We start from the raw sequence: 13,743 nt of genomic DNA, 5'->3' as shown, positions 1-13,743 counted from the left end.
ATATGCTTAGCTGAATGATAATAATAATATGTTGGGCCAGCGTAGTGGCGGTATCAAACAGCTTGGCACGATACGGCATGTCAGTCCCGAGAGAGGCGCAGGACTGGCTCAGCAGAGGAGCGGAGACGACACGATCACACGAGACGACGAGAGGGGGGCGGTGCGCGTCACGATGCCCCGAACACCCCTGCATGTTAGTGGGGCCCACGCGCGGTCCCCGCATTCCGCGTCGCCCCCCGTTCGACGGCCGATTGCGTCGCCGTCACCAGATTATAAGCGCGGCGGGCACCAACCCGGCTGGTGGCGGGGCCCGCCCGCCGAGCCCCTCGGGCTGGCTCACAGCTTGCATGTGGCAGCTGCCGGCCCTGTCGCTGCAGCCTGGCCGCAACGAAGAGCTGGCTCCCGGCCTCCCGCCACGCGGTTCGCCGCCGCTCGAGCCCCCGGACGACACGGGTCCCACGTGTCATCGGCACGCACTCGAAGAAAATCGGCTGTGCTCTGCTGTGAACACTAGCAAACCGTCGCCTGGCCTCATTAAAAATCCCAACTCCACTGACATGCGGGCCCACCCCACGCACATGGCCCGCGATTCCCACCACCGCGTCGCCGCTGCGGGAGAAAAAGGCTAAAGAATCCAACGGCAATGGGCGCAACCCGGTAGTAGTACTCGCGAAACGGAACGCGCAAGCTCAACTGAGCACGACAGTGCGAGCTGTCCACCACCACCCGGCGCCACCGTCACCGCACGGCCCACCTCGTCTCGTCCCCACCTGCCAGCGACCCACCACCGAAACGCCACGCCCGCGCCAACGCGACGGCAGTAGTAACCTCAGGAGTGAAAGCAAGAGCAGCGGAGGGTGGCGCAGGGTAGGTCGCCGTTGCCGTTGCCGTTGCTGGCCAGCCTCGCTCCTCTCCCTCCCACTTAATGCCGCACCACCCGTAATCCCGAGGCTTCCCCCCTCCCTTAACGCCTCCACCCCCCTCCATCTCCTCCTCCCTTCCCCACCACCTGCGGCTGCCACCTCTCTCCTTCTGCTAGCCCTCAAATCTCGCCTCCGCCGCCGACTCCTGCCGCGAATCCGCCCCCAGATCGGCGCGGGCGCGCCGCGTTGATGTCCGATCTGTGAGGAGGGACACGCCCCCCCACCATGAGGGCCTTGCTGCTGCTCGCGCTGCTCCTGGCGGCTTGCGCCGCGGCGGCGGCGCAGGCGGCGGGAGGGCGCAACTCCACGGCGTTCGTGCCGCGGGACGACATCCTGCTGGACTGCGGCGCGAAGGGGCAGGGCAACGACACCGACGGCCGGATGTGGGGTGGGGACGAAGGCTCAAAGTACGCTCCGCCCTCCAACCTCGCCGCCGCGGCCCCCGCCTCCGGGCAGGACCCCTCGGTCCCGCAGGTGCCGTACCTCACCGCGCGGGTCTCGGCCTCGCCCTTCACCTACTCCTTCCCGCTCGGCCCCGGCCGCAAGTTCCTCAGGCTGCACTTCTACCCGGCCAACTACTCCAACCGCGACGCCGCTGACGGCGTCTTCTCCGTCTCTGTCGGCAAGCTCACGCTCCTCTCCAACTTCAGCGCCTACCAGACCGCCGCCGCCATCACCTTCTCCTACCTCGTCCGGGAGTTCTCCGTCAACGTCTCCTCGACGCTCGACCTCACCTTCACCCCGGAGAAGAGCCACCCCAACGCCTACGCGTTCGTCAATGGAATCGAGGTCGTCTCCTCCCCCGACCTCTTCGGCCTCACCCCGCCGAATATGGTCACCGGGGATGGCAACAACCAGCCGTTCTCGATCGATGCCAGCGTTGCGATGCAGACCATGTATCGGCTCAACGTTGGAGGCCAGGCGATCTCCCCCTCCAAGGACACCGGCGGGTACCGGTCCTGGGATGACGACTCGCCCTACATCTTCGGCGCCTCGTTCGGGGTGTCTTACCCGAGTGATCCCAATGTCACCATCACGTACCCGAGCAATGTGCCGGAGTATGTGGCACCGATGGACGTCTACTCCACGGCACGCTCGATGGGCCCGGACAAGAATGTGAACTTGAACTACAATCTCACATGGATGTTGCAGGTGGATGCTGGCTTCAATTACCTTGTCAGGATGCATTTCTGTGAGATCCAGTACCCAATTACAAAGATCAATCAGCGGGTGTTCGACATTTACATCAACAACCAGACGGCCATGAATGGTGCTGATGTGATTGCGTGGGCGTCCGTGAGTGGTGCTACCACCGGTATTGGCACTCCGGTGTATCAGGACTATGTGGTGAGCACATATGGTTTAGGGCCTATGGATTTATGGGTTGCTCTCCACCCGGATGTTGACTCGAAGCCAGAGAGATATGATGCTATCCTCAATGGGTTGGAGGTGTTCAAGTTACAGCTTAGCAATGGTAGCCTTGCAGGGCTCAACCCTATCCCAAGTGTTGAGCCAACGGATGATGGGGAGACTAAGAAGAAGTCAGCTGTTGGGCCTATTGTTGGTGGTGTGGTTGGAGGTTTGGTGCTTCTTGCACTTGGGTACTGCTTATTTGTGTTCTGCAGGCGCAGGAGTGCCGGGAAGGATGCAGGCATGAGCGACGGCCATTCTGGCTGGCTGCCCTTGTCTCTTTATGGCAATTCACACACTTCCAGTTCGGCCAAGTCGCACACTACTGGTAGCTATGCTTCATCTTTGCCATCCAACCTGTGCCGCCATTTCTCTTTCGCTGAGATCAAGGCTGCAACAAACAACTTCGATGAGTCCCTTATTCTTGGTGTGGGTGGATTTGGTAAAGTTTACCGTGGCGAGGTTGATGGGGGAACAACCAAGGTGGCTATCAAGCGCGGCAATCCGTTGTCTGAGCAGGGTATTCATGAGTTCCAGACTGAGATTGAAATGTTGTCCAAGCTCCGCCACCGTCATCTGGTGTCACTGATTGGATATTGTGAGGAGAAGAATGAGATGATCCTTGTCTATGACTACATGGCTCATGGTACTCTTCGCGAGCACTTGTACAAGACCCAGAAGCCACCGCTTACCTGGAGGCAGCGCTTGGATATCTGCATTGGTGCAGCTCGTGGTCTTCACTACCTTCACACCGGTGCAAAGCACACCATCATCCACCGTGATGTGAAGACAACAAACATTCTCCTGGATGAGAAATGGGTTGCCAAGGTTTCAGATTTTGGTCTGTCCAAGACTGGCCCATCTATGGACCACACTCATGTGAGCACAGTGGTAAAGGGCAGTTTTGGTTACCTTGATCCTGAATACTTCCGCAGGCAGCAGCTCACCGAGAAATCTGATGTCTACTCTTTCGGTGTTGTGCTGTTTGAGGTCCTCTGTGCACGGCCTGCCTTGAACCCTACTCTTGCAAAGGAAGAAGTTAGCTTGGCAGAGTGGGCATTGCACTGTCAGAAGAAGGGCATTCTCGATCAGATTGTTGATCCCTACCTGAAGGGAAAGATTGCTCCGCAGTGTTTCAAGAAGTTCGCTGAAACAGCTGAGAAGTGTGTTTCTGATCAGGGCATTGACCGTCCTTCTATGGGGGATGTACTCTGGAACTTGGAGTTTGCCCTTCAAATGCAGGAAAGCGCAGAAGAGAGTGGAAGCCTTGGCTGTGGGATGTCTGACGAGGGCACTCCCCTTGTGATGGTGGGAAAGAAGGATCCCAATGACCCGTCCATTGAATCGAGCACCACCACAACCACCACCACTTCTATCAGCATGGGCGATCAAAGTGTCGCGAGTATGGACTCAGACGGGCTGACGCCTAGCGCCGTCTTCTCACAGATCATGAACCCCAAGGGGCGGTGAGGTAAAAACTGGTTCCATTCGTTCCCTCGCAGGCATAATTTATTCATTCAGCATATTTTTCATGAGTTTGTGCTGTCAATGTTCTCTCAAGTTATGGACCGGAAGTCAGAGAATTGTTTCATACTAGATATTCTGCCTTGCCTTGTACCTTTCACCAGTATTGTAATGACTACACCTATTGGCTTGTATTGTACTGCTGCTATTGACCCAACTAGTGTTTTACTGCATGAGAAAGTGATGTGTGTTTTTTCTTTCTTTCTTTTCTTCGGTGATGTGCTGTTAGGATAGGACGTAGTCCGAAATCTGAATTCGACAGCTACACTTGATTGCAGTTTTCAATCTTGGTGGATTGAAAGAACTGATATATCGTTTTGTGGATTAGCATTACTGACAGCTGGCGTTGGTCTTTGTCCTCAAGACAAATTTCAATTTTTAAATCTAAGTGGGTCAAACAATCGATTGACCGTTTCCTACAATTAGCGGAGCTGACAGCTGAGGCACTCTTCCTTTAGACAAATTGATATGTACCATGGGCCTGTTTGGCTGTTTGGCTCCCACGTGCTAAAGTTTAGCACCTGTCACATCGAATGTTTGATACTAATTAGGAGTATTAAACATAGGCTAATTACAAAACTAATTGCACAGATGGAGTCTAATTCGCGAGACGAATCTATTAAGCCAAATTAGTTCATAATTTGACAATGTGGTGCTACAGGAACCATTTGTTAATGATGGGTTAATTAGCTTTAATAGGTTCGTCTCGCGAATTAGCTTAGGGTTCTGCAATTAGTTTTATAATTAGCTCATATTTAGTTCTCCTAATTAGTATTTGAACATCCGATGTGACATAGTTAAAGTTTAGCACTTGGTATCTAAACACCCGAGAGCACGTCGGGTGCAGTGGTTCAAGCGAGCTCTTGTGGTGAACATGGTGGGGGTATGATTGATATCTGCCCTTTTTTTTTTTGAAAGATTCATATCTGCCCAATGATAGACGGATTCTGCTCTACTCCCATCCCATGTGTGAGTTGTTTCCTTCTCCCAACCGTCAGACCCTTCTGGCCGCCGGGTACCAGACCACCCCAAGCCTGCCTGTGGCTTTGCCCAACTCCACAAGACCACAACCCTTCCGTTGCGAGTACAAACCAGCACGCATCCAGCTATCATCACGAGCCACAACCACGAAGCGCCAGCGTCACTCTGCATCAGTTATGCGCCGAACGTTCTCAAAGGCTAGAGCTAATGGCGATTGGTGAGCAAGTCGTGCCTGCAATCCAGCTAAACCTGATCTTTCCCGCAACGATCGGCTCCGCTCAAAACAGAAAATTGAAAGGGAGACGACAGCGAGGGAAGAATTCCTGGATGGGAACCCTGATCGAGCAAAGGGATGGGGGTCCGGGGTCGCAACCACCTGCCAGCCACTTGCTGGCAGCTGTCAACAGTTGCGTCCGGAATCACACGCGTTTACACGGCCGCGTTCAAAAGCCAGCCGGTGCGCCGACCGGGTAGTATCCTAGCTTGTGCTGTGGCCTGCGGACCATGCGGTCGTTATTGTTTGGAAGGAAGACTGCGTACACGCACCAAAAGTAAAATTTTGTAAAGAAAATTATATACGAGTATTTCTTTCGCGAGGCAAGTTGCTGAGATCGAATTGGTATGCGTGTGATCACGTGCCTGCCGGCGTGTTTGTTTAGGATTCTGGGCCGATTCTGGTGGAAAAAATCGAACAAGCCTCCCAAACACCACGATTCTCGGTGGATTCTCCAGCAATCTGATTTTCTCCCGAGCCGAAGTATTGGACGTGTTTGTTTAGGATTCTGGGGCGATTCTGGTGGAAAAAATCGAACAAGCCTCCCAAACACCACGATTCTCGGTGGATTCTCCAACAATCCGATTTTCTCCCGAGCTGAAGTATTAACGTGAGATGGGAATCGGGAGAATCGGGCGGGGGGTCACTTGCGGGAAAATCCCGCCAATTCTCCAGCGTCAGGCCTTCGCCCCGCTCGTCTCTCCGCGCGAGGCCTTCGCCCCGCCGTCGGCCCCACCGGAGGCCCCTGCGCTCCCCGCCCGCCCTGCCGGAGGCCCCTCCGCGCCCTGCCGTGCCCCGCCGGAGGCCCCTGCGCTCCCCTTCGCGCCCTGCCGTGCTCCGCCGTTGGCCACGCCAGAGGCCCCTCCGCTCCCCATCAAGCTTCGCCGTCGGTCCCACCCGCCCTACCGGAGGCCCCTCCGCGCCCTGCCGTGCCCCGCCGGAGGCCCCTGCGCTCTGCCGTGCCCCACCATTGGCCCCTCCGCACCCTCCCGGCTGGTCCGCGTGCCAAGAAGCAAGGGGAGTCGGAGGAGATGAGGAAGGGGAGGCCGGTCCACACACGCCGAAGAAGGGGGTTGAAACAAAAGAAAAATCAAGTTGCCAAACACCTCGATTCTCCTACCAGCAGATTATGTGGACAGTAGCTTCTCAAGGTAGCTAGATTTTTAGAGAATCGCTACTCAGAAAAGTTGAAACAAACACGGCCTACGTCTGCCGGTCTGCGTACTTGTACTCTAGCGAAAGGGAAGATAGTGCCGTCGTTGTCCCTCTAGAAGAGGACAAGAGGTGAGTGAATGCCAGCAAATCCTGTTTCGAGGGCTGAAAGTTTTGCTCTGAAATTTTCGGTTGGGCTGAGGGCCATCAAAATTAGCAGCGGCATCTCGTGATGTAGGCCCATGGTCTGGAGTAAAGTCTGAAAAAATAGGCCCAGCCCAAACACAAGTCTTAGTTGCTTTCCAATGTATGTCCTTGTCCTACCAGGCCCGAAGTTGTTCCCTACTGTTTCCTTTCTTTTTTGTTCGTCGGCCTGATCGAGAAGGGAGATCATAGTTTTTCTTACAAAAATTTCCAGAGTTTACAAAATAATAAGGAGATAGTCGGATTTAGAAATTTGAACCACGAGGATAGACGTCGCATATTATTTGATGTATGTGTCAGTAAGCAAAATATAGCAATATTTTCAAATAATTATGTTTTTATCAAACTACAAAATAGTATGCGCTTAGAGAAAGCACTAGTCAAAAACATTAAAGACGATGTTGGATGTTCCCCTACGGTAAACAATTTTGCCTCACTTGGCTGTTTCCATTTTCTTGACGGGCCCGTCAAGTTCGTGGCCTGGAAATCTGGAATTTGGCTCACTGAAACTCGGAAAGCATCCCGGAATCTGAGACGATGACGGAACAAAGGAACGCATCACAGCCGTTGGATCGGAACAAAAATTGGTACAGAAGACTCGCCCAGCGCTGGACCTTCCCATAACTCTCTCCCCCCCAACGCCGCCGTCTCCACTTTCCACTCGCCACGCCAATTTCCCCTACTCCGACGCCGAACCCTGACTCTGATCCCTCCCGCGCGTGCCGTCTAGGTTTCCAGCCGCCTGCGCTGAGAAGAGGGGAGGGAGTCGCCATGGCGGACGACGAGCAGGCGGAGAGGAAGGAGGAGGTCGCCGAGGTGAGGCCCTTTCTTCTGCGCAGCGCATCCAGTTAGGTCCGATTAGGTTCTGTCCGGCGGCGAATAAGCTGCCTGGATGTCGTGCTTGTGTCTGCGTGGGCTGGCCGGGCTTTGGGCGCAAACCCCTCCCCGCTTCATCCCCCCGCTACCCAAAAACGCTAGATGTGGAATCTGCATGAACATGATAAGCTGCCTTGCTGAGGTATAGGGTGGATTTGAAGTTGGGTGAGTAGCTAGAGGCTAGACCCTATGGTTGATGTACTATGCTGTTCGTTATTCTGTGTAGGATTGAAACGTTCGGTGTGCTGTGTCTTTAGAACTGGTGGATACATGTATATTTACTTTTTGTAGAGCTGCTTGCATTGTAATGTATTTGACAAACGTGGATTATGTGCCGTGCAAAAACATTCTTAGTTGTACCTCCACTGTAGTTTCATTTACATGGAGTGTGTACTGCTGTCATGCATGTGTATCAAGGATTTTAATATTTTTCAAAAAAATCCATGCTGTTCAATATAACCTGATATCGAATATAATAGTTTACTGCATGATGGACTATTTCACTTTAATCTATTTGTGAGTAATGTTTATCACTAAACCCCCTATTTTGCAGCTTGCTCCTTTTGATCCGACAAAGAAAAAGAAGAAGAAGAAGGTTGTGATCCAAGAGCCATCTGATGAAGTGGATAAGTTGGCAGAGAAGACAGAGAGTTTAGCAGGTGTGCTTAGTATCTGGAAAAAGGAAATACTAGTTCACTAAATATTTATTTAACGATATGTATTTGTTTATGCAGTCGCTGAGTCTAGCGAGCCAAGCTTTGCTGGCATGAAAAAGAAGAAGAAGAAACATGTGAGTTTATCACTATGTCATCATCTAGTTTCAAATGGTTTGACTAGTAATCATTTAAATTTCAGGTGGAACTTGATCCTTCTCTTACCGAAGTTGGAGATGGTGATGACGCTGAAGGTAAATGTACTGCTCCCTCAATTGTTTTTGACTGTCCATTTGTTACTGTAGTTTAACATCTGTGCTCCAGACGATCAAGTTAAAGATGATGAAGAAGGAGAAGGGATCGTGCTTGGTGGTGCTGTTGCCACCGGATACCCTTGGGAAGGAACTGACAGAGATTATAAGTACGAAGAGGTACTTAATACACCCTGTTCGATTTTGTTCGTTAACCTGTAGTTGATGGATCATGGGTACTACAGAAAATTTGCATAAATAACGGTTTACTCTGTGTTACTATGGGTCTAAGGTAGAGCATTCCACCTGTATTATCAGTTGGTTGTCTCCTGAGTCATGTTATTTGCAGTAGTGTTTATTCATATGCCTTTAAATGTCATTTTTCATGTGTTTCTGGATCCTTCATTTGTTTCCTCCTTGAGGATATACTGAAATCTTGTCCTTTCATTATATTAGTTGTTACCAGTAATCCAATTATATTTTTTCTTGTGGTGAAACCTTATCTTCAATATGTTTGGTCACAGCTGCTTGGCAGAGTATTCAATATTCTGCGTGAGAACAACCCGGATCTTGCCGGTGATAGAAGAAGAACTGTTATGAGGCCCCCACAAGTCCTCAGGGAAGGAACAAAGAAGACTGTTTTTGTGAACTTCATGGACTTGTGCAAAACGTATGATCCCATTCATTTGATGATTACCACCTGTGTGCTGTGTTGATTTTAAAAGAATAAACAGCCAAGCTAAAAGCAAATGTTCTCTTTCCAGAATGCATAGGCAACCAGAACATGTGATGATGTTCTTGCTTGCTGAGATGGGAACAAGTGGATCCCTCGATGGGCAACAAAGGTTGGTTATCAAAGGAAGATTTGCACCAAAAAATTTCGAAGCCATACTCAGGAGATATATCAGTAAGTTACTGCTATTTCATGGCTCTCTGGAAGTGCTTGTTCTTCATTGCCATTATTTATAGTAAAATAGTATCTCTCAATCTTCTGACCCGCAACTGTGATATCGAAGAATTAAATTATATTGCATATTTACCGTCCTTGTGATTCAGTTTCCTAATTAATTGGTTATTATGAAAAACACAATGTAAAAAGGCACTGCCGAGCCCAAGAATGTTTCAGCTTGCATGATTGTTGAGTCATTACTTGGCTTGTGGTGTGTGGTAGCTTTCTGTACTCCAAACCCAAATCATGAATCTTTTCAAAAACTGCTCACAAGGATTAAGGCCCTGTTTGGCATGGCTCCAACTCCGAGTAGAGCTGCTCCACTCCAGAACTCCAGGTGGAGCTAGCTCCACTCTAGAACTCCAGAACTAAAATGGTGTGTTTGGCTAGATGGGTGCTCTCAGCTCCAAAAAAGATCGATTTCAGTGTGTATTGCCATTGTTGCCCCCAATTTAGGCCCCACTTGTCATCCTCTATATCCCATCTTCTTCTCCTGCCACACTCTGCTCGGTGCTGTCCACGTCAAGCTCCGCAGCCGGGCTTGGGCGGCAGGCTGGGCGGTGACGGGGGCGGCCGGCGGGGCTGGGCGGTGACGGGGGCGGCCGGCGGCGGGGCTGGGCGGCGACGGAGGGGCCGAGCGGCGATGGGCGGCGGGGCGACGGTGATTGCGGATCCCACCTGGCCGGGCGGGCGACGGGGCCGGGGCGGCGATGGGCGGCGGGACTGGGCGGCGATGGGGGTGGGGCGGCGCGGGGGCGGGGCTCGGCGACGGGGGCGGGGTGGCGGGGCTAGGCGGCGACGGGCGGCGGGGCTGGGCGGGCAGGCGGACGCGCGGGTGGGGAAATAAGGCGCGGGTGGGAGCTCGGGAGGAACATAATGAAACGTTTTTTTGTGTAACCAGTGGCATTGGTGGGTAATTACCCACCAACTCCACGAGGAGGTTCGAAAGAGAGAGTTTTGGAGCAGCAAAAGAGGTGCTCCAAAACTCCACCTCCATTTGCACTACAGCTCCATGGAGTTGGCTGCTCCATGAAGTTTTGGAGTTGAGGTGTTTGGCTGGATTTTTTGGTGGAGTTGCTGGAGTTCTGGAGTGGAGCCATGCCAAACAGGCCCTAAGTATGGCTTGAAGTGATCTCAGCAACCTTGTATCTTTCTCCAACTCCATATATAAGTTTTTTTTTCCAAGAGCAGGAAACTTAAAGCCTGGGCACAAGTATTAACGGATGGCTTGAAATGACCTCAGCAATCCAAAATCTTTCATTAACTACATACTTTTTTTTTCAAGAGCAGATGCTAGGGAAGCTTAAGATGAACAGAAAGTTAGCACTTGCATTTAGGATAGAGGCATTAGTTACTGTTGTTTCTTTTCCTGTGTGGAGAATCAAAATGGTTTGCCTTTTTTCTAGACTAACTAAAGTTTCATTTTTTTGCAATTGCACTCTTTAGATGAATATGTCATATGCAATGGGTGCAAAAGTCCGGATACTATTCTTTCTAAGGAGAACAGGCTGTTCTTCCTCCGTTGTGAGCAGGTAAATAAATTGTTCCGTATATGTTGGCATTCCCTATCCTGTCTACTTTTATCATGTGAATATTTTTTGCCGAACATCATGATTATATTATCTGGAACACCTCCATATTAAACATTGCATATTTGCATGTGTGATTGCTCACCTGCCCTATCTTCCCGAGCAAAATCAATAAGAAGTTGGAAACTGTAATAATACCCTGGATACCTTCTACCTGAAGGATGATTATTGGGGTGGGGAATGGAACTCACTGTTTCTGACTTTCACAGTTTTACCTACTATTTTATTTCTATTTTGATTTTTGGTTGGGGGAATAAGATTGTGTGCATCGACAGAAGGGGTGTATTTACTGCAAAGCACAAACTGACTTTGAAAACTTTTGCATGCGCATTGCTGTCCCCTACCTTATGTGTAATATCATTTTATTGTTATATTTTGCCTATGATGACTTGCATGTTGCCTACATTGTCCGACTAATATCTCTATGATGATAGTTGCAAGATCTGAGGCTTGTAATGGTGTCACCTTGCATATATACTAATCATAATAGCATTGGTATCTATTTATCAACTTTGCCTGTGATGACTTGCAAGATTAATGCCTACATTGTCTGACAAGTATCTTTGTGATAATAATTGCAAGAGCTGAGGCTTGAAACATGGTCATAATTTAGTTTCAAATGTGCATTTCACCTCCAATTAAGCACATGATATCGTTGCAGAGTGCTTGATAGTTGCTGCGACATTTGATTTACTCTTATGAAATTGCCTATGATGAGTCTCAGAATTATTGCCTACATTGTTTGACAAGTATCCGTGTGATAAAAAAAAGTGCAACAGCTGAGGCATGCAGCAGTATCATTACATTTCTTTGGTCTCAGATTTGTTTGCTTTCTGGCTAATAAAAAGCCGTGTTGTTTCACTTCGTGCATTCCATTACCGCTCAAGGCTTTTGCCTGTGATGAGTTGCAAAATCGATTGCCTACATTGTTTGATTAACTGTGAGAAAATCGTGCAACATCTGAGGATAATAAAGCGACATCCTTCAGTATTTCACTGCTATAGAGATGTCAATTTGTGCAAATATTAGTTTGTTTTGCCATTTGTTCATTACTCGGGACAGTCAGATATGAAATATGTATCAGTAGTTGAGATTTGCGCCATATTGGTTACATCCTATTACTGTAGGGATACTAACAGATGAATTATTTACCCTGCAGTGTGGTTCGTCGAGGTCAGTTGCTCCCATCAAGGCTGGATTCGTCGCCCAAGTTGGCCGTCGTAAGGCTGGAGCCTAAGTTATTGCATACCACTCTCTGCCCCAACAGCACAATGAAAACTAGTTTGTCCGTCGACAATTATCGTTCCACTTTCCGTTGTGCCTACACCGTTTACTGGATTTCTTCTGTTCACTATACTTGGATTGCTGCTGTGAATTTTAATTTATATGAGAGGATTTATGCTTGCGGCTCACTTGGTGTTTGCAATTGTTATTTTTATTTGGGTCATCATCATTAAAATGCTCTGTTAGAAGCTTTCATGAGTTGGAGTAACCGAAAACGTGTTTCTGCCATGTACCATGGCCGCCCTATCCTCCAAAATCCTGTGAGCCCATACACAGCCTCCCACGAAGACGAGTCGAGGATAAGAGGATAAGCCGACGTGTCGTCCCCCACTTTCCGCCCTCCTGGCTTGTGGTTTACGCCCACAAACCTAAGCCTTGGCACGGCTCACTGACCCTTCCCTCTGCTTCTCTGTTTCCCGCCGAGAGCTCACTGCTCACGTCAGTAGAGATGAGGACCGCGTCGTCCCCCGTGCCCGCCGCCGTCCTCGCCGCCCCCTCCTCTGCCGCTGCCGTCGTAAAGCCGCCGCCTCGCGCCGCAGCACCGGCCGCGAATGCCGCCGCCGTGAGCACCGGCAGGCGGGACGTGCTCGCCGGGACGGGCCTGGCGGCGGTGCTTCTGGCGCTGGGACCGGCGTGCGGCGCAGCGCGTGCGGCGGACGACGAGTACGTGAGCGAGACGAAGGAGGTGATCGGGAAGGTGCGGTCGACGATCAACAAGGACAAGTCGGACCCGGACGTGGCGGACGCGGTGGCGGAGCTACGGGAGCTGTCCAACTCGTGGGTGGCCAAGTACCGGCGGGAGAAGTCGCTGCTGGGGAGGCCTTCGTTCCGGGAGATGTACTCGGCGCTCAACGCCGTGTCGGGCCACTACATCAGCTTCGGCCCCACGGCGCCCATCCCGGCCAAGCGCCGCGCCCGCATCCTCGAGGAGATGGACACCGCCGAGAAGGCGCTCCTCCGCGGCAGGTAGGCCTTCAAGATCCCCAGCCAAGCCGGCCATGGCGGCGATCGATCGCCGTGGTTAAACTTGTGGCGGGAACACGCGTGCCCCGGCTCAGCGAGTACCTCTTTTTTGTAACTACTACTGCGATGTATATGCATTCGTACGTGATGCGAGCTGTCTGCACCGTGTTCCGCCCGGCTGGGAGTGTGTACTGTGAGTGAAAAAAAAAAGTCGGATTCTGAGCTCTGAGTTCGTGATTTTCAGCACACTTTGTGCATTCATCTTGTAAGACTTTTTGTATCAGCTGCCTGGCTGACATGGTGAGAATACTCATGGATGGGATTGGGACTTGTCCATCGGCTGTCCCGGTAGCCGGCGGCCATTCTCGGTTCTTGTTTGCGTTGCCAATGCGATTACTCTTGCCGACGCCGGCAGGACTGACGCGGAGTTGCATCGATCAATGGCATGCGCTCAATGCCCAATCGCCGCGGCAAATCCAGGCTCCTTTTTTATAGATTCAGGAAATAAATCCGGTCTCAGCAATCACCGTTCATGAGAGCTTACAACCGAGTAACCAATAGTGCAATACTTAGACTGCTTACAACTAAAAAGAACTAAAACAAAGTTCAAATAAAAGGGGACAGAGACTAAAAACCACACAGCTTAGTCTTCGATTCTCTTCCTGATGTTCCATCCAAACTTGCTAAAGACTTCCATGACTGTGACCTCC

The 13,743-nt window shown here is 50.9% G+C and overlaps 3 protein-coding genes across 3 annotated transcripts; all 3 read left to right on the top strand.

The window, feature by feature from the left end:
- The first annotated feature begins 878 nt into the window (after positions 1-878).
- LOC101764463 (receptor-like protein kinase FERONIA) lies at positions 879-4,057 on the top strand. The gene has a single exon (XM_004984422.4). The coding sequence runs from the start codon at positions 1,149-1,151 to the stop codon at positions 3,801-3,803; it is 2,655 nt and encodes an 884-aa protein (XP_004984479.1). The 5' UTR covers positions 879-1,148; the 3' UTR covers positions 3,804-4,057.
- Positions 4,058-7,093: 3,036 nt separating this feature from the next.
- Positions 7,094-12,198, top strand: LOC101763787 (eukaryotic translation initiation factor 2 subunit beta). The gene is made up of 9 exons (XM_004984421.2): positions 7,094-7,284; positions 7,898-8,003; positions 8,079-8,134; positions 8,200-8,251; positions 8,322-8,428; positions 8,773-8,918; positions 9,013-9,155; positions 10,644-10,729; positions 11,946-12,198. Exons 1-9 carry the CDS (start codon positions 7,240-7,242, stop codon positions 12,021-12,023), a joined length of 819 nt encoding a protein of 272 aa, XP_004984478.1. The 5' UTR covers positions 7,094-7,239; the 3' UTR covers positions 12,024-12,198.
- Positions 12,199-12,436: 238 nt separating this feature from the next.
- On the top strand, positions 12,437-13,417 carry LOC101763379 (photosystem II repair protein PSB27-H1, chloroplastic). The gene has a single exon (XM_004984419.3). The coding sequence runs from the start codon at positions 12,519-12,521 to the stop codon at positions 13,038-13,040; it is 522 nt and encodes a 173-aa protein (XP_004984476.1). The 5' UTR covers positions 12,437-12,518; the 3' UTR covers positions 13,041-13,417.
- The last annotated feature ends 326 nt before the right edge of the window (positions 13,418-13,743 follow it).

The sequence above is a fragment of the Setaria italica genome, chromosome IX (genome assembly GCF_000263155.2).
Source record: "Setaria italica strain Yugu1 chromosome IX, Setaria_italica_v2.0, whole genome shotgun sequence".
NCBI classification, from domain to species: domain Eukaryota; kingdom Viridiplantae; phylum Streptophyta; class Magnoliopsida; order Poales; family Poaceae; genus Setaria; species Setaria italica.
This window is presented reverse-complemented; position numbering and strand designations above follow the sequence as displayed.

Bases quoted from the DNA above. Each gene is read 5' to 3' on its own strand.
- LOC101763787 (XM_004984421.2), top strand. From the start codon at position 7,240: ATGGCGGACGACGAGCAGGCGGAGAGGAAGGAGGAGGTCGCCGAG. The intron at 8,135-8,199 runs GTGAGTTTATCA...TTTAAATTTCAG, and splicing joins AAAAGAAGAAGAAGAAACAT to GTGGAACTTGATCCTTCTCT. The intron at 10,730-11,945 runs GTAAATAAATTG...TTTACCCTGCAG, and splicing joins TCTTCCTCCGTTGTGAGCAG to TGTGGTTCGTCGAGGTCAGT.
- LOC101764463 (XM_004984422.4), top strand. From the start codon at position 1,149: ATGAGGGCCTTGCTGCTGCTCGCGCTGCTCCTGGCGGCTTGCGCCGCG.
- LOC101763379 (XM_004984419.3), top strand. From the start codon at position 12,519: ATGAGGACCGCGTCGTCCCCCGTGCCCGCCGCCGTCCTCGCCGCCCCC.